At 34.7% G+C, this 20,053-nt stretch overlaps 1 protein-coding gene across 1 annotated transcript; it reads left to right on the top strand.

Moving 5' to 3' along the window:
* The first annotated feature begins 1,848 nt into the window (after positions 1–1,848).
* pfkma (phosphofructokinase, muscle a) lies at positions 1,849–19,911 on the top strand. The gene is given in 22 exon segments (NM_001004575.2): positions 1,849–2,027; positions 3,168–3,241; positions 3,330–3,407; positions 6,460–6,649; positions 6,991–7,156; positions 7,253–7,297; positions 7,503–7,611; positions 9,349–9,444; positions 9,543–9,635; positions 9,720–9,845; positions 11,320–11,384; positions 11,513–11,576; positions 11,692–11,838; positions 12,629–12,699; positions 12,773–12,860; positions 13,160–13,312; positions 14,974–15,138; positions 15,225–15,286; positions 16,886–16,997; positions 17,084–17,183; positions 19,357–19,462; positions 19,556–19,911. Coding segments are annotated over 22 exon segments (2,355 nt in total). The 5' UTR covers positions 1,849–1,936; the 3' UTR covers positions 19,710–19,911.
* The last annotated feature ends 142 nt before the right edge of the window (positions 19,912–20,053 follow it).

The raw sequence follows: 20,053 nt of genomic DNA, 5'->3' as shown, positions 1-20,053 counted from the left end.
TTAAAATACCTGAAGTTCAACGTCAAAACCTTTACTGACTTATGTACATACTTTAATTCAACCTCAGTTGATAATCATAATGTTCCCTATTAGACTAAAATGAATTAAATTGCCTACATTACTAAAATGACTTTGGACCAATTCTCTGTCTACACAACATGCTCCTCAGCAAAGGTAAGTCTGGCCTTTTTATTTGATGTTAGGTCTCTGCAGACACTGGGCTTGCAGGCCAAATTCTCAGAAGTTTGTTGAGATCTTGTTCAGCACCAATCTGGAGAACAACTCCAACTGCAGTGTTGAACCCACTGAACAAAGTGATTCTCTGCATTATACTGTCCTTTTGCATATTTGTGTCTTTGGTGTCCAGCCTTTTTGGGAGATTTAGAACTACTTGGGTAGCAAAGAATTCAGTTCCAGATTTGGCATATAGCTGGCACAGCCAGGAGGCATTCATTCAGTAATGGCATACAGCATGTGAGCCAAACATGGCCCAAGGCTTGGCAGAAGATTTGGGTCATATGTAAAATGTAGTATTTGGCCCAGATTTTAAAAATTGATATGTAAGCCATGTAAGTTTGGCCTGCGTTGACCCACATGTAAAATACATTAATATATTGCATTATACATAAATATATATTATTAATTAAAATACATTAATAATTTTTGAGTAAAAAAAATTCTAGCAATCAGGTCACTTTGAGAAAAAGCATGCCAGTGTGCTTAAATGCGTCAATCGTGACACACCAACCTATCTGGCCCAGTTATGAGATATTAACTTGGCTGAGACTTGACCCAGATATGGTTCATGTTTGGCCCCTGTCTGGAACCCAGACTTACTCCAGTCATGTATTGTAATTCGCTGCGGCATGTGGGCCAAGCAAAACCTGATTGTGTGGGCCAGAGAAATTTTGCTATGTGTGTAGTTTTTGAGAGCCTTAAATCCGTAACATTGTAAAAATGAAATAAATTCTAGAAGTTATAGATTTAGAATCAGCATTTTCTTTTGCTACAGCTGAAAGGCTCAATTCTTTGACCTTTATCTGCATGACCTGCTGTTAGAGCGTTTTATGTTCTTTAGAACGGCTCACTATCTTGTAAAGTCAGTGAGAACTGGCTATCAGTAAAACAGTGTTTGTCAGAAAATTCAGTAATTGATGCCAGATTAACACCAATAACTGGGAGATATCCGACAGTGTTCTGTTATTTTGATCAATGTTGTTATGTCATTTAAGTTTTTATACTGTGCTTCTGCTTATATTAAGAGTTCTGATGCAAAAACCTCTAGTGCTGCTTGAAATGTTCTTCTAGAATGTGCATTTTCCTAACCTTCTATGTTTTTGTTCAGTTATTTCACATTAAAGGCAGTGAAAATTACACCATTAAAATACTAAGCCTACACACAAGAGTGTGAGAAAAGTGCTTAATTTAGAAGAAATGTTGAAATGGCACCTGGAGGTTATGCATCTGAACTCTTCATATACGTAGCTTTAAAATATTCTTTAAAGTATTTAATTTCTCTCTAATGTATGACCTCCTCTAAATTTAGACACAAAGATAAATGCTTGTAGATCGATACAGTAATCAACATTTAAAGTGGATCAAAAAGTTTTTAAGAATTGCCCTAAGACAATTCTGAAATAAATAGTAATGTCAAGACATTACAGAACTTCGAGATATGCCAAATGTTTTTTTTTATTAAGCAGGCAACCTTTGCTGTGTAATTAGAGTTGCCACATTATATTTAGCTGAGTCGAGAGTGTGACTGCGGTGTCTGTGTTTGTGAAATGAAATCCAGTGGGTGGGCACAAATTGCTGGAGCACTGTACTATTAAACCCTTCACTCTGCAGCCTTTTGCTCTGAGAGACGCTGCAGCACGTCTTTCATTTGCCTCCTTTTCCAATCCCATCTGCCGCCAAATTCTGGAATACCTGAACCATGGCTAACATAAACACGACTGAGGTGGATCCAACAAAGATGGGGGTCGGACGGGCCATCGCTGTGCTGACGTCAGGTGGTGATGCCCAGGGTAAGCAGATCCGTCTCTTGTTTTGTCCCAGTCTCATTGGAAAATTGGATCACAGTATATGTGGTGCAGCTTTCTGGGTACAGTTGTAATATTTCCAAAGGCTAAAATCTCTGATCCTGTTAAAGTTATTCAAGTTTTAAAGATGCTTTTTTTCAAGTTGTTGTTAAATGTCCCTGGTTTAAATCTATTCCAAGTAATTGTTTAATGCTGTATTGTCACAAAAAGGCTTTTAAATCAAAGAATAATATATAAATATATATTATTTTCAGTGACTACATTGTACTATATAATGTAAAATGTAATTATTCTAATTAAATGTAATTGATTTAATTGAAATCTAAAATAATTAATAAAATGCCCTGCCTTCAACACAATAAAAATTTGATGGAGTAAAATAAAATAAAATGTCCTGACACATAGAGAGATCTTCCATAGTCTTTTGTTTTTTTCCGCTCTGCTTTCTTTAAGGTCAATGCTCTTGTAGCCTTTAGCTTTAGCCTGTAGCTCTTGTTCCCTCATCTTCCCGTTTCCATAATTGACGGCTAAATTTATCTCTGGTGACCTCTTCTGAAATGACATGAGGTTATGGAGAGTAGCAGGCTTTTCCACAGCTGCTCACTGTTTGAAACTAGAGACACTGATTTGCGTTTGTACACAACATAATCTGAACACCTTGAACTTTTAAAGTGTGGAGTTCACAGAATTAAGTTATCTCAGACACTCTTGTTCATATCATTTTATAATCTTATTAAGTAATGAAATGTCATTGTCGTCTCGCTCCGCTTTCTCAGAAGCCCTGTGTGTAGCTTTTGTTTTGGAACAGTCAATGTTATCTTTCTTTGTTGACCCTGAAATATTGTGGTAAGCTTATAATGTGATGGATTTTGGGAGAAATTTGGGAAAAGCAGGTTGTCAAATATTGACAAAATGACAAATCAACTCCAATGAGTCTACAGATAAAAATGAAGAGTCTGTCATAAAACTTGAATTAACATTTGCTTGGCTTTTTTAGATAAATTTTAATCTTTAAAACCAACCATTAGATGAGTTAAAAGACCATTAGAACACTCTTCTGCAAGACTCACGTTGTTTTATTTATTAACCAGTGTTTTTAAGGAAGAGTTGTCTTTTCTATTGCAGGGATGAATGCAGCTGTGAGGGCCACTGTCAGAGTTGGTCTTTACACTGGAGCTAAAGTCTTCTTCGTCCATGAGGTATATTAGAATATCACAATTTATAAATAGTAACAACTGAATCAGACTTTTTAAAGTTGTTAAAGGCATGTCTGTTGACTGTGTGCAGGGCTATCAGGGATTGGTTGATGGAGGGGATCACATCCGTCCTGCTACATGGGAGAGTGTGTCCATGATGCTGCAGCTGGTAAGCTAAAATCTGCATCGGTTGTATCAGTTAACTGCAATAAACTGTACAGAGCACCTATGGGAATGAGGTATATTTAACTGTTTTACAAATGAAAATATACTAAAAGAAAATAAATATATATTTTGAAGGAAATATAAATGTTCTGAGTGGAACACAATACTTTTGTCACAAAAAAATCAGTTATCTGCTGGGTTTAGTTAGGTTACTTTATTTATACCCTAAAGTAAATTTGGTTTATAAAGTTTATAAATAAATAAAAAAATAAAAAATAAATAAAATGAAATAATAAAAAATAAGTAAATAAAGGGCACTTCAATCACCCCCCCCCCCCCCACACACACACACACAAATAAAGGTTTAAAACGGTCTATAAAATGTGAAATTTACAAGTCACAGAAATACCTCTGCTTTAATCTATGCCTTATTTAAACATCTAATGGCTGCCGTTATAAAACTATTTTTGTATCGTTTCGTTCTACAGCTTGATACTAAAAACCTGAGACCAGAAGGAAGGAGCTCAAACTCAGTCCTGGAGGGCCGGTGTCCTACATATTTTAGTTCCAACTCCATTTAAGTACACTGAAACCAGCTAACCAAGCTCTTTCTAGGTATACAAAAATTTCCAGGCAGGTGTGTTGAAGGAAGTTGGAGCTAAACTAGGCAGGACACTGGCCCTCCTGGACCGAGTTTGGACACCCCTGGTGTAGGGGATGAGCACTGTCACTTAAAATTGAATTTGTAATTCTCTTTAGCTGCCTGGTGTACACAACCTCCAGATTGGCTAGACACCCCAGTCAGCTTACTAGACCACTTAACTATTTGATTTAGTGTGTTTTTATTCTTAACAGACAAACAAAACAATGTTTCTCAGTGTCACTTAAGGGGCTGGGACAACAGAGGTGAGGATCCACATGTAGTTTATTAAGAACAGTAGTCAGGTAGTCAAACAGGTAGCAACAAGGAGCAAAAAAGGTCATCCAAAATCTTAGTCAAAAACAGGCGAAAGGTCAGTACAGGCGGCAAAGAATCAAGATAAACACTAAACAAGGCAAGGGTCAAAACATAGCTAAGGCAAGGAAAACACTTAAGTGATGCTCTTAAACAGACTCATCAATGTGCGCAGTTCATATAGTGTGTGAAATTAGTCTTTGAACAACTCCCAGCTGTATGTGTGTAATCAAAGGAGAATCTGGAACAGGTGTGTGTGGTGCATGACAGGATTTGTAGTTCCTGTGGTGACAGGATTGTAGTCTGTGTGACAGTAAATGAGTTCGAGAGGGGTCTGGCTGCAGACTGGGTGCAGATGCGTTTACCTACACCCCACCTCTAACCCTACCCCTCACAGTGACGTCACTAGCTCCATTGAGTGCATTGTGTCTGACGTTGCATCTCTGAGCAATGCAGTCTCAGCTTGCATCATAAAGGTTGCATCCAGATACTATTGGAATGTTCCCCAGTGATCTATAAGGGTTAGATCGCTGGTGATCATGACACTCAGGAGGGTGCAATATTTTTTATGAGAAAACAAATAAGCACTTTCCCTCTCATACAGATTGTTTACATGGCCTTTTAGACGGCTCTTAGGGTTGACAATTTTTTTGTTGTTTAAATGCCTTATCCCCATGCAAAATACATTAAAATATATCAAATGAAATAAACTATGAACTAACTATTGATATAAATATTAATTTAACATTGGAAATACCATATTTCTACACAACAATAACCATAGCAGTCATTCTGACATTTCAAATACAACTGTACCACATTGAGTTTTTGTCAATTTGAATATCTGTTGTCATTTTATGATGTCATTACTCCTAAATAGACAGTATTTTTTGTATTTTAACCTATAATTATGTACAAATTCTAGATCTCACTTTGTCCACAAGTGGGAGAGCAAGAATTTGATTAATGACTAGGGCAGGGATGTCAAACTCAATTCCTGGAGGGCCGCAGTTCTGCACAGTTTAGTTCTAACTCTGCTCCAACACACTTACCTGTAGGTTTTAAACAAACCTGATTGGCTCAATTAGTTTGATCAGGTGTGTTTAATTAGGGTTGGAACTAAACTGTGCAGAGTTGCGGCCCTCCAGGAATTGAGTTTGACATCCCTGGACTAGGGCCAGATAAAATCTGATGATATTTTTTACTATTTCTGCCCATGATTTTGTAAAAAAAATTTTGCAGATTTATGCAGAATGATTTTAGGAGTATCATAAACTTCATTCATTCATTTACTTTCCAGATTAATAAAGGGACTAACCCTTTATTAATCTGGGGTCGCCACAGTGGAATGAACCACAGACTTATCCAGCATATGTTTTACACAGCGGATGCCCTTCCAGCTGCAACCCATCACTGGGAAAAGTATCATAAACTTAATATATGAAATAAAAAAATAATACCTTTTTTAACTTTAATGTTTGCAATGCAAATCCTTACTTTACAAAATTAATTACTTTACTAACTGTATTGTAAATGAATCATGTGAACATTTTCATATTAGTCAATATTATTACTCAAATGTATTTAAAAACAATATAAAAATAAATGTACACACATTTACACAAGTAAATAAATAGACTTAATTATGGGCAAAAAATCTGTGGAAATCTGCAGATTTCTGTGCGCACATATTCCATGTGGTCCTACTAATGACCAATTTAACCATTATGGCCATTCATGATAGAAATAATGAGAACTCCTTTGTGATTTGTAAATGCAATAAAATAGACATAAAAAAAAATAGACATGGTGTAAGACATTAAATGACAATTTTAAAATTAAAGTCCAAATGACTGCCGCCTCAGTAGCTTTAGTGCTATTAGACCTCTAGCTCAAACATTGCAGCTACAATAGAGTAAAAGCTGCAAAATATTGAGTAATTGTTTAATCATGTCTTCCACTATTATGCTGAAATAAAAAATTATGCTGAAAGAAATATACTCCTTGTGCACAAATTACAACCTCCAAAATTAGTTTTTCTTTCATGTTAATTATTTTTTATTTTGTCATGACTGTCTATCTTCTTTCTGTGCATTTGAAGGGTGGGACAGTAATTGGCAGCGCCCGCTGTAAGGATTTCCAGACCAGAGAAGGGCGTTTAAAGGCTGCATACAATCTTGTCAAATTAGGCATCACTAACCTCTGTGTAATCGGCGGTGATGGCAGTCTGACCGGTGCCAACATATTTCGCACTGAGTGGAGTGACTTGCTGAAAGATCATGTCAGCAAAGGTAAAGAGGATCTGCTTTGCTGAAACATATTAGAGACAGTGAAGACATAGCCTGTGTTATAATCTCACTTTTAATAGTTAAGAGGTGATCAATCAGCTGTTTTCTGCAAACTCCACACAGAAATTCCAACTGGACCAGTCAAAACTTAAACCAGCAACTTGGTTGCTGTGAGGTGACAGTGCTAACCACTGAGCCACAGTTTTGCCAATGAGTAACTAAAATAACTAAAGATTAAATCATAATAAAAGCCCCCTTTTAAAAAAAAGTCTCTAAAATCTTGCTGACCAAACTTTAGAAAAGATACTCACCTGAAACTCAATATTTTCCATGCGCACACACAGGTAAGATCACCAAGGAAGAGGCCAAAGCTTCATCTCATCTGAATATTGTGGGTATGGTTGGCTCCATAGACAATGACTTTTGTGGAACGGACATGACTATTGGCACAGACTCGGCCCTGCATCGCATCATTGAGGTGGTGGACAGTATCACCACAACAGCACAAAGGTCACAAATATGCGCAACGTATCAATCATAGACAATACGCTTCAGTGTTCTGTAATGTTACTAAATTAGGATTTTAACCTCTGTCCTCGTGCACAGCCACCAACGTGCGTTTATCCTGGAGGTCATGGGCAGACACTGTGGGTAAGAAGTTCTTGTACTTGTGTTTGCTTTCAAAACAAGAGCATGTATTTGACTCCTTAAGACTCAAAAGTAAAAAAAATCCAAAGTAAAAAAGTCTCTCTAACACTCCAATAATGTGGTTTTGATTATAAAATCTTGCTTTTAATTAATTATGCGAGATTGTGTTTCTTGTGAGTCGTTAAATACAACCTTGTGTGTTTTTCAGCTATCTAGCACTGGTTACTGCTCTTGCATGTGGTGCCGACTGGGTGTTTATTCCAGAGATGCCTCCAGATGATGGCTGGGAGGAGCACTTGTGCAGAAGACTAACAGAGGTACAGAAAAATGGGAAAAGATACTGTACATTGTTCAGTGTTAATGAAATACAACACCACAAGTTTGGTAATGTTGTGTAGGAAATCTTTTATGTTCAAGAAGGCTATGTTTCAAGAGTTTCAAGAGCAGGTTTGGCATGCTGTCCCGAGAGAGAACTCGGTAGAGAGAGCTCGGTAATAATTGAGCCCAGGGCTCCCATCTGGTTAATGAGCATGTAAGGGGATCAGGTAGTTCTCAAGAGCGCCCCCTGGTAAAGGAGGAAAAGGGGGAGTAAGGCGAGACGGGCTGTTTATTGTGAGTTTGAAATAATCTGATTTATTAATGATTGGTTTATTAATGATTGCGGATGAGAGACCAGCCACGATCAATCATATCACATGCTCCTTTTGAAATTAGTTTGTGAAAACTATTTCACTTATTAATTTATTTGAAGATAAATTATTTTAATCATACAATTATTCATTAATATTATTATGTATTAATATTATTGTTTATTATTATTATTGTTATTATTATTTATTATTATTATTATTATTATTATTATTATTAATGTTATTGTGTGTGTGTGTGTGTGTGTGTGTGTGAGTGATCGTGATCCTTCAGAAATCCTTGTAATATGCTGATTTGATGTTGAAGCACCATTTATTAATATGATTATTATTATTATTATTATTATCAATGTTAAATTCAGTTGCCTCTTAGTGTTTTTAATACATTTTTGTAAATATAAAGCTGTGACACTTATTTCAGGTTTTTTTTTTTTTGATAAATAAAATAAGTTCAACAGATAGGATTTAAATGTATTTATGGTCAAATTTAAACAATTGTGTTCATCTTTGCAGAATAAACCAACCAATGAATTAATAAATCCTAAACCTTTAAATGTTGTATGTAAATTTACAAGAAAAGAAACTATTTTAAATTGCATATCGAATAATTGTTTTAATTATTAAGCTTTTTGTTTCAATTTTTTAAATAGTTTTTAAACATGAATAAATCTGAATTTAATACATTTTGTGCTTAGTTAAAAACAAAACAATCAAAAAGGCAAGAAAAATAATTTCACAAATTTCTTGCAATAGTCATTCTCACACAATTTTACCTGATTCTGAATGGAGTTTGTCCAGAAATTAAAACTAATAAAAATAATTCAACTCAATTCATCTTTATTTCTATAGCGCTTTTACAATGTAGATTGTGTCAAACAGCTTAACATAGAAGTTCTAGTAAATTGAAATTCATTCCAGTTTTCAGAGTTGAAGTTTAGTTAGTTCAGTTCAGTGTGGTTTAATTTTTACTGCTGAAAGTCCAAACACTGAAGAGCAAATTCATTGATGTGCAGCTCCACAAGTCACAAACCAAGAAAACAAAACTTCACCAATTGACAAAATTGGCGGGTGTTCAATCTGGCCCACGAGGTCAATGCGAAGACTCGTCTGTCATTGGGGTCTTTCAGAACCTCATGCTCTCCAGTCTTCCATGACCACCACAGCATCTGCTCAGGACACGGCCTGGTCCAGGATTATGGACACCTTGGCATCATTTCTTCACAGGTCTTGGATCACATAATGGCTCTGCATAATCTCTAGAGGCCTCGGGATGAGTATTCCCAGGTTGAAATAGAGAAATAATCATGATTCCAGTTTTCCAATTTGATTTCATGCACATTTTGACTGGAAATCAACACAAAATACTGAAAAAAAAAAAGTAAATTTAATATTTTTTCCTCTCCTCAGACCAGAAATGCAGGTTCTCGTCTCAATGTGATCATCGTGGCTGAGGGAGCCATCAATAAAGAAGGACAACCAATCACCTGTGACCAGCTGAAAGATGTAATTCAACCCTTGCTTAACCACCCATTACCACTATCATTATGCTGTAACTGCTGCCTGTGGGTGCACTTTGATTACATTTATCTGTGGTCATACAGCTGGTGACAAAGAGGCTGGGCTTTGACACTCGTGCCACTATTCTTGGACACGTGCAGAGAGGTGGAACCCCTTCAGCTTTTGACAGAGTCCTAGTGAGTTTGTGAATTTCCACACCATATCGTCTGTCTCTTTATATGAGTATCTAAGTGTACGTGTGTGTGTTTGCTGTGCATCAGGGCAGTCGGATGGGTGTGGAGGCTGTAATGGCTCTGCTGGAAGCCACTCCAGAGACCCCTGCGTGTGTGGTCAGTCTGACCGGGAACCAGGCTGTTAGACTCCCCCTGATGGAGTGTGTACAAGTGGTGTGTACATACAGTAGTTAAATCATTTAAAGGTGCCGTTGAATTAAAATAATTATTTAAGATGTTAGTTTCAGTATGCTAGTTTTAAGTAGTATGTCTATAAGCTACTCTGCTCCAAAACAGTAACAAAATTTATGTTTAGAAAACATAGAACTGATATAAACATCCAAAGCTTGCAGTGCTTGCCTAAATGAATTAATGATTGTTTTCACGTCACCTTAAAATGCAGTTTCTCATCAAATCGTGACCAATCATATTTCTCTCTAGTATCTATCATGTCCCATCCCCTTTAAAACACTTCTCATTTGCTTTTCATTTGATGTGTTTGAGCTCAACCACTCTCACTGGTGGAGCTGTGATAAAAACCGAACACTATTGGCTGTTGTTTTAAAAGGGAGGAGCTACTCTGTTCGACCCTCTCTTCATTTTTCAGTTTACATCAAACATTGAATAAAAATGCAGTCTTCACGGGACCTTTAAATTCTTCGAATATATATTTTATTAAAGGTCTTAAAAGGTTTAAATGTATTGAAAGATATAAAGCAGCACATTTTGTTATTGCTAGTTCTGATGTGGCTTTTGAGAGTAAGACTTAAGAGGTGTATCTATATATTTTTTAAATATTATAGTTATATCTGTAGTTGTAGGTGAAATTATTAGGCCTACTGCTAAACGTTAAGTCCTTCAAATCCCCAAAATCTTAAACCCTAAAGTGCTGTTTTACAGAGCAGGAATTTTTTTCATAATATTTCTCATAATAATATTGATATAATAAATGCATAAAGTTTGCCTGGAATAAAAGCAGTCTTTACAGCAGTTTTAAAACATTTTTAAAGTCAATATTATACAACATTCGGGAAAAATTGGAAAGAGATCAAAAATTTTACAGGAGGGCTAATAATTTTGACTTCAACTCTATATTATACACATGAGGAGTTTAGATGCAAAAACCTCTAAATGCCGTCTGAAATTTTCCTTTTCCAATTTTTCCTTTCCTTTTTTTTTTTTTTTAAATGAGCTTTTTTTATCAGGCTCCTGTGTTTATGTTCAGTAATATCACTTTTATGGCAAAGAATAAGTCACTATTTTCTTTATCTTTAGAGTGAAATATCTCAACACAAAGGAGGCTGAGAAAAATGTTCTTTTTCGTTGGAAATTTCAGACGGCACTTGGAGGTTTTTGCATCGGAACTCTTCAAATACACTGTATACAGCTTGCATATTTTATACACAACAAATAGATCAGATAATTGTAAAAAACGACTGAGGAATTAATATTATATTAGCTCAACTTCAGTAAATAAGTTGTGTTGAATACAAGTGATGTATAATTATCTTTAAAATGAGTTCTTTAATAAAATTGTTTATTTTTTGGTTTTTAAAGCCGTTGATTTGCATGCTTTATTTTCAAGTAAACTTAACTGATTATGTATGGATATACATTTTGTAAATTCTCTATTTCTTTCAAAATACAGACCAAGGATGTCACTATTGCAATGAATGAGGGTCGATTCGATGATGCTGTAAAGCTCAGGGGAAGGTATGTTTTGAAATGTCACCTTTTCTTTAATATTTTTATTATACTCTTCATTATTTCTTTTTTGTGTGTCTGTTTTCATGCTAATTGTATTACCCTTCAGTGATACAAAATCAAATGTCTATGTGTAGGAGTTTTGAGAATAACTGGAACACATATAAGCTTTTGGCTCATATTCGCCCCCCAGATAAGAAGGTCAGGAGATTAAAAAATGAGCCTTACTCATCCATTTATTCTCATTTCACATCTATGTAACCTCATTTTTATTATTATGTGTTTTTATGTTTTACACCTTTTTTCCCCCCATTAGAGTAACATTAATGTGGCCATCCTGAACGTGGGTGCTCCCTGCGCTGGCATGAACGCAGCTGTGCGTGCAGCTGTCAGGATCGGCATCATCCAAGGCCACAACATGCTGGCGGTCCATGATGGCTTTGAGGGTCTGGCTCAAGCAAAGGTAAACAACAGAAATACAAAAGGATATTAAGAGTTGCAAATTTTGGGATCGGTAAGACTATTTAATTTATTATTTGTATTGGAGTCTCTCGTGCTCACCAAAGCTGGATTTGTTTGATAAAAATACAGAAAAAAGGTGAATAATATTACAATTGAAAATTAACTATTCAAAATAATTTTATGTTTTAATGTATTTTAAAATGACTCCATTTCTCCAATGTTTAGTTTCACATTATTCTTCATAAATTACTCTAATACTGATCAGCTGCTAACTTTTTATCATTATCCGATTTAAAAAACAGTTTAAGGGATGGTTTGCCCAAAAATGAATCTGTCATCCCCCTTCACCCCCTTGTGTGTTTTTAAGCCTTTATGTGTTTCTTTCTTCTGTTGAACACAAAAGAAGATCCTTTGAAGAATGCTATTTCCTGGGACCCATTGACCACCATTGTAACCTTTTTTCCTATTATAGAAATCAGTGGTTGCCAGCAACCAGCATTCTTTAAAATATCTTCTTTTGTGTTCAACAGAAAAGAAAAAAAATCACAAAGGTTTAAAAAGAAACGAGGGAGAGTAAATGATGATTTTATTTTTATTTTGGGTGACCTATTCCCTAAATATGTATGTAGAATACTACTGTCACTTTTAATCAGTTTGAGCCATTCTTCGTTTATAATGGTAAGAGTGATTTAACAATAAATAAACAGCATATTTTCATTACTGGGTAAACTTGTTGTGGTACCATTCGAAAGGCAGTCATATTGTTATATTTTATCTAACTATGTTTTCAGATTGAGCCTATCACCTGGAACACTGTTGGAGATTGGACAGGGAAAGGAGGATCTGACTTGGGAACTAAAAGGTACTGATCACTCCTACATTTTCTGTATCATCATTTACACTGCTGTAATAGTGTTTTTCCCCTGTTTATGCAGACTATTGCCTGGAAAATACATGGAGGAGATCAGCCTGAATATTGCCAAGTATAATATTCACGCTCTGGTTATCATCGGTGGTTTTGAGGTGAATTGGTGAAATTATTTTAATGGATAGTTCAACCAAATATAAAAATTCTGTAAACTTTTACTCAGCCTTGTTTGTTCTAAAGTTTTTGTTTTTTTAACACAAAATAAGATATTTTGAAGAATGTTGTAACCTGGCAACACTTGAGAGCATTTGACATTCTTAAAAATATCTTCTACAGAACAGGGTGAGTAAATGATGATTTTTAATTTTTTGGTTGAGCTATCCATTAAATGTGTGTTTTATTATTTCCACATTCTGTTCAGGTAACAATAAAACCACTATCTTTTCTTTTTTAGGCATTTTCAGGTGGACTGGAAATGGTTCAAGGCAGAGAAAAGTATGAAGAGCTGTGTATTCCTATGGTGATCATTCCTGCTACTGTATCAAACAACGTGCCCGGCTCAGACTTCAGCATTGGAGCAGACACTGCCCTTAATACCATCACCACGGTGAGACATACAACACACACACACTGCCTATTTGAGGGATGCACCACATATGAGTATTATAGGCCAGTTTATTAAATGTCAATTATTTATTATTTATTTATTATAGGCTAAAGTACTAAAATAAGTGATTTTTTTTTTTGTTATTATTTAATTAGTGCATGTCATTTTTATTATTGACTAAGTCTTTGAAACATACATTTAAATTTATATTTATGCATTTAGCAAATGCTGTTATGCAAAATTAATATTATTTATACATGATTTAATAACTGATTGAAAATTAAATCAGTTTATGTATTCTCTCTCTCTCTCTCTCTCTCTCTCTCTCTCTCTCTCTCTCTCTCTCTCTCTCTCTCTCTCTCTCTCTCTCTCTCTCTCTCTCTCTCAATTCAATTTAATTCAATTCAATACTTTATTGGCATGACAAATGTTGCCCAAGCATTTATAAAGCATTTATAAGAAATAACATACATGTATAATAAAAAACACAGTAAATAATAGTAGTATTTAATAAAAAGATGTACTTATATATATTTATATTTATATATATATATATATATATATATATATATATATATATATATATATATATATATATATATATATATATATATATATATATATATATATAATTTTTTTATATATTTTTTTTAAATAAATTATATTATTCAATATAATAATATATCTTATATTAATCAATGTATCATATAATTCATATCTATCAATAAAGTTAATAGATCAGACTAATTTATTTATATATATATATATATATATATATATATATATATATATATATATATATATATATATATATATATATATATAGTTTTGCTGAGGGATTTATTATGCTTAATAATAGTAATAAAATGCTTATTAATTATTAATTATTAATAATAAATCATTTTAAATAATGTTTTTTTTTGGCTGTTCACATTATTTCTGATTTATAAAGTGATTAAAAAATCGCATTTAAATTTCCAAACCCTGTTGAAAAAAGCCTGTAAAACTTTTCACTCGTACACTACGGCTAATTTAATTCATCCAATTAAAATTCATTCATTCAAATCTTTTTACTGTGCGGTAAACCGGAGCTCACAAGTTTTCTAAAATGAAAATATATGATCATGCTACAAACAGTTCTCTTTTTGTAGCATGAGCATACATTTTCATTTTAGAAATCCCTCGTGAGATCCGGTTTACCCCACAGTCCAAAAACATGTGCCATAGCTGAAATGGATTAATTAAATTAGTCGTAGTGTATGAGTGTGTGTGAATGTGAAGGTGTATGGGTGTTTCCCAGTATGGGGTTGCTGCTGGACGGGCATCTGCGTAAAAACATATGCTGTAATAGTTGGCGGTTCATTCCACTGTGGCAACCTCTGATAAATCAACCCTTAGCCGAAAGAAAATGAATGAATGAATGAATGTGATTAATCAACTGGGAAAATTATTTGACTCTAATTGTCTGTGGTGTCTTATGCATTTTTTCATTATTATTTCAACAACATTCCCACTTAAAAATAAATGTAATACATTGATTACATTCGTATAGGACTTTTCTTGGAACTCAAAGCACAGATTTGTGGGGAAATAATTGTTCTCAATGTAAAGATTAAAGGTTATTGTCTAGTTGGATTTATTCAGAAGTTGATCCCTTCTAGACCTGTGACAGGATCAAGCAGTCGGCAGCAGGAACTAAGCGACGTGTGTTCATCATTGAAACTATGGGAGGATACTGCGGTTACCTGGCCACAATGTCTGGTCTCTCTGCCGGAGCTGATGCTGCTTACATATTCGAGGAGAAATTTGGCATTCGTGACCTAGAGGTAAACTCAGAACTAATATGAATGAGTTCATTGATATTGTTTACAATATATTAAACTGAACAGCTCTTTGATTTTGATGTTCATAGAGAAATGTGGAACATCTTGTTGAGAAGATGAAAACCACTGTTAAGAGAGGCCTAATTCTCAGGTTTGACGTTTGACATTTAATTTAGTTTAATTCATTTTTGAGTTGAGTCTACTTAAAGGGATAGATATACTGTATCTGTACAATATTATCAATTGATTAAATAGCACTATTTGGAAATAATTTAGTCACACATTGTTTTAAATTAAATTTGCTATTTAAATCATTAGGGATGACTTTCCTAATTTGCTCCTTATTAATAGCTACAGTGCTCAGCATAATTGAGTACACCCCATTTTGAAATTGAATATTTGTATCCATTTCTCAGTGAATATAGGCAATGTATACTCTTGATTCCTTCTCTCCTCTTTTTTTAAATTTGTAATTAATATTTTTCTATAACATATAAATTTGGCTGTACTAGTTTTTGGACCATTATTGTAAGTTATTTTGTTAGATTAGCTCCAGATTTGGCCTCAGTACTGTAATCTAATGTTTATGCACAAATATAATATTTTATTGCATCCTATTAAAAATATTAATTCAAACGATAGATTTGTGAAGGGTGTACAGTATATCCTGAGCACTGTATTAAGGTAGTTTAGGTCTGGGGTTCCCAAACTTTTTAGCTTGCGACCCCCAAAATGACAATGCCAGTGACTCACGGCCCCCAATAGCTACTATAGTAACTTTATAGTATATGGTAACTATAGACGACTATTTTTTTTTCTTCAGTAAGTTATGGGCGAAATATGGTAATTCTTACAGTTTAATAAAAATAAATAGATTTTTGGAAATCACCAGGCAACCCAAACGTCATTGTGCTGCAACCCCTCGGGGGGTCCCAACCCCCGCTTTGAGAACCCCTGTTTTAGGTATTGGGTTAGGGATGCAGAATAAGATCATGCAGAATATGTAGTTTGTAAGTACTAATAGAAGTACTAGTCAATAACATGCATGCTATCAAGCAGCTAGTTAATAGTGAGAATGGGTCCCTAAAGGGTTACCAAATGTTTTCATTTTGATTGATTGGAATGGTCCTGTAGGAGAGTGAATCCTACAGCAAATACAGCAAAGCAAAGATAAAAATGAAATAAGCAGTGCATACTTTGTGATTATATTTTATTAAACTTTCAGTAGATAACATGTCTGAATACTTTAATCTCTCTCAGGCCTTAAAAACATGCAAATTATACAATTTCACTCCAATAAGGTTAAACTCTGCAATAACTCAACAAATCTCAACTTCTGACTTATTATTATCCCAACTCAACATTGCATGTCTATGCGATGTGACTATTGCGAATACATACATTGCGATATATTGTGCTACAGGTACTCTCGCTTGCTCAACCTGTTTGAGTTTCTCTCCTCTGTTGAAGACACACACACACACACACGCACACACACACAAATATATATTGTAGAAAGCTGAAAACCTGTAACCATTGACTTCCATGATATTTGATTTTTCTACCATGGATCTCAACGCTTACAAGTTTTAATCTTCTTTTCTGTTCATCAGAAAAAAAACGTGTAAAGGTTTAGAAAATTATCCCTTTAAAAAATTATTTCTATCAAAATCATATTTATCATGAAACTCAAATACTTGTAGAAGATGAATTGTCAGAAACGACACCTTTCAATGATATTGTCTTCTAGAAATGAGAACAGCAATTCCAACTACACCACCGATTTCATCTTCAACCTGTATTCAGAGGAAGGGAAAGGTGTTTTTGACTGCCGTAAGAATGTCCTTGGCCATATGCAGCAGGTTAGATGTAATAAAATTGCATGGAATATTGCACATCTTTGTTTTTAAGCGTTTGGTCGTATAACCATTTTTTTGTTTTCTTTCAGGGTGGCACCCCAACACCTTTTGATAGAAACTTTGCTACCAAAATGGGTGCCAAGGCTGTTCTCTGGCTGACAGAAAAACTGAAGGATTGTTATAGACATGGTGAGTAATGCAGTCTGATATTTGCTGTCAGCTCTGGCAATGCTCTGCATGTTCAAGTTGAAATCTCTGCAACTTTTATGTCAATTACAACAAGCTTGCTTCATACGACCCTAGGTTTCATGTTTTTGCAATTTTGTTCCAGTGTTTGTTTGATCGTTCACCTAATAAATAAACATTCCTATTCCTTCACTATTCCACCACTTGTTCCAGACCTGTTCTACTTCATTTCTTCTGTTGAACATGAGAATATAAAATGAAGAAGTCCTGTAGCCATTGACTTCCATGGATTTTTAATGGCTAGCGGTTTCCATAAGTCCTTAAAATATCTACTTTTGTGTTCAACAGAAGAAAGAAACTCATAAAGGTTTGGAATCTCTTGGGTGTGAGTAAACGATGAGTGAGATTTAATTTTTTGGGTGAACAATCCCTTTAGGACAGACAGTTTATATGTTTATTGTCAATAGTAGTGGTCTTTATTGAATCAATGTATAAATAGACAGAATTATTATTACAAATTATAAGTATTACGATCATTATTAATCGAAATTGAAAGCGAAAACTGTGACATGGTGGCTCAGTGGTTAGCATTGTCGCCTCACAGCAAGAAGGGCACTGGGCCAGTTGGCATTTCTGTGTGGAGTCTTCATGTTCTCCCTGTGTTGGGTTTCCTCTGGGTACTCCGGTTTCCCCCACAGTCCAAAGACATGCGCTATAGGTGAATTGAATAAACTAAATTGGCTGTAGGGAATATTTGTCTAGGGCAAATAGCATTTTAAGGGATCCAACCCACCCTGGCCATAGTCTGCTCACGCTCATGCCATCAGGCAGGCGGTACCAAATCCTGAGGAGCAAATCAGTGTGGTTTTGTGATCGTTTTTATCCTGTCATTATAAGACTTTTGATTAAGACCATATTTTAAATACTATTGATAGCTAGTATGTAATTATAAATCTATAAATAGTTAAACTAGCGCAAATTGTCAATATTATCAGTAATATGAGTATCTATTTCAGGGTTGTCCAAACTCGGTCCTGGAGGGCCTGTGTCCTGCATAATTTAGCTCCAGCTTCCTTCAACACATGTGCCTGGAAGTTTCTAGTATACCTAGAAAGAGCTTAAGCAGATGTGTTTAATTGGGGTTGGAACTAAAAAATATGGAGAACACCGGCCCTCCAGGACTGAGGTTTGACACCCCTGTTCTAGTATATCTAATAAGAGCTTGATTAGCTGGTTCAGGTGTGTTTGATTAGGGTTGGAGCTAAACTCTCCAGGACACCGGCCCTCAAGGATGAAGATTGGGCACCCTTGATCTATTTATTCCTTTCTGTGATTTTTTTTATTTTTTATTGAGTGATTTTTTATATATAACAATATTTTTATTTATTTGTGAAATTGCAAAAGCTTTTTTTATTATTTTAGGTCTTTATAGTGTTAGACGTTAACACTGGTGTTGTGTCTGATGTAACGTAATTTTGTTCTGCATTACAATTTATTGTAATATTTCGAATGACAAAATAAAGGAAACTGGAACTGAACAGTATGGTATGAGAGTGTGTGTTAATGAGTGTGTATTCGTGTTCCCCAGTTCTGGGTTGCAGCTGGAAGGGCATCCGCTATGTAAAACATATGCTGAAGTAGTAGGTGGGTCATTCGGTTGTGGTGACTTATTAAATGGAAACTGAGCAGAATGAATGAATGAATTAATTAATTAATTAATGAATTAATAAAAGTAAAAACAAGTGTAATGTTACAAAACATCAAAATTTTTCAACCGTTTTTAACATCGATAATAGAAAACTGTTCTGAGCACAAAATAAGCAGTTTATAGTAGTTTCTGAAGGATCGTATGACACTGAAGACTGATCTAATGCTACTAAACATTCAGCTTTGCCAATGACAAGTAAAAAATATATATTTTAAATGTCAGATTCTATTAATATTTTACACTATGAATGTTTTCCTATATTTTCCTAATTATTTCCTGTCTGGTTATATATTTATTTGGTGGTAAGCCATACAGTAATGTTTAGTCAATTGCACAATAATCATCATCTAATCATTTTTTCTCTCAATGGTATTAATATTTATTGTTTTGCTACAATGACCAGCTGATCAAACATTCTCTTTAAATACAAATCACAAAAAAAAAATCCTCACTTGACTGTCTTTACAGGGCGAATCTTTGCCAACACCCCAGACTCTGCATGTGTGTTAGGCATGAGGAAGAGAGGACTGGTGTTACAGCCTCTAGCTGAATTGAAAGAAGAGACCGATTTTGAGTAATCATCTTCTTTTATATAACTCTTAAAACATCATGAATTTTGTGACCCATTAATTTATTATGGTTTCACACTCTCATGTCTTTCCCACAGACACCGTATACCAAAGAGCCAGTGGTGGTTAAAGCTGAGGCCTATTATGAAGATCCTGGCCAAGTACAAGATTAATCTGGACACCTCTGAACATGCTCTAATGGAGCACGTTGTCAGCAAGAAGCCTCCGGTGCACATGACCCTCACAAAGTAAATCGGGAGTGTGAATGAGGACAGATGTGACTACACAGAGCAAACACTTCAAGAGAACGATCAGGAATGTAGCTAGTTCTGTTGTGTATTCACCTCTCTGTTGTATTCTTTCATCTTGTTTGTATTTATAGTATTTATGATATTGCAATGTATCCAAAGTAAAATTATCTAATAATTATTAAATTATCTTGGTTGTCTTTGGACACTACTGTATACATGTGAGTTAATTAATAGGATTAGTCTAACAATTGTTTCTGATTTAAAAAATGTCATTTATGTTTCTGAGATTACTTTAATTAATTCCTTACATGTATATAGTGTGTTTTCTAGGCCAGGGGTGGGAAA

Source organism: Danio rerio, chromosome 23 (genome assembly GCF_052040795.2).
Source record: "Danio rerio strain M-AB ecotype USA chromosome 23, GRCz13ab, whole genome shotgun sequence".
Classification (NCBI taxonomy): Eukaryota; Metazoa; Chordata; class Actinopteri; order Cypriniformes; family Danionidae; genus Danio; species Danio rerio.
Note: the sequence above shows the minus strand (reverse complement) of the source record. Positions and strands in the feature narration are given on the sequence as shown.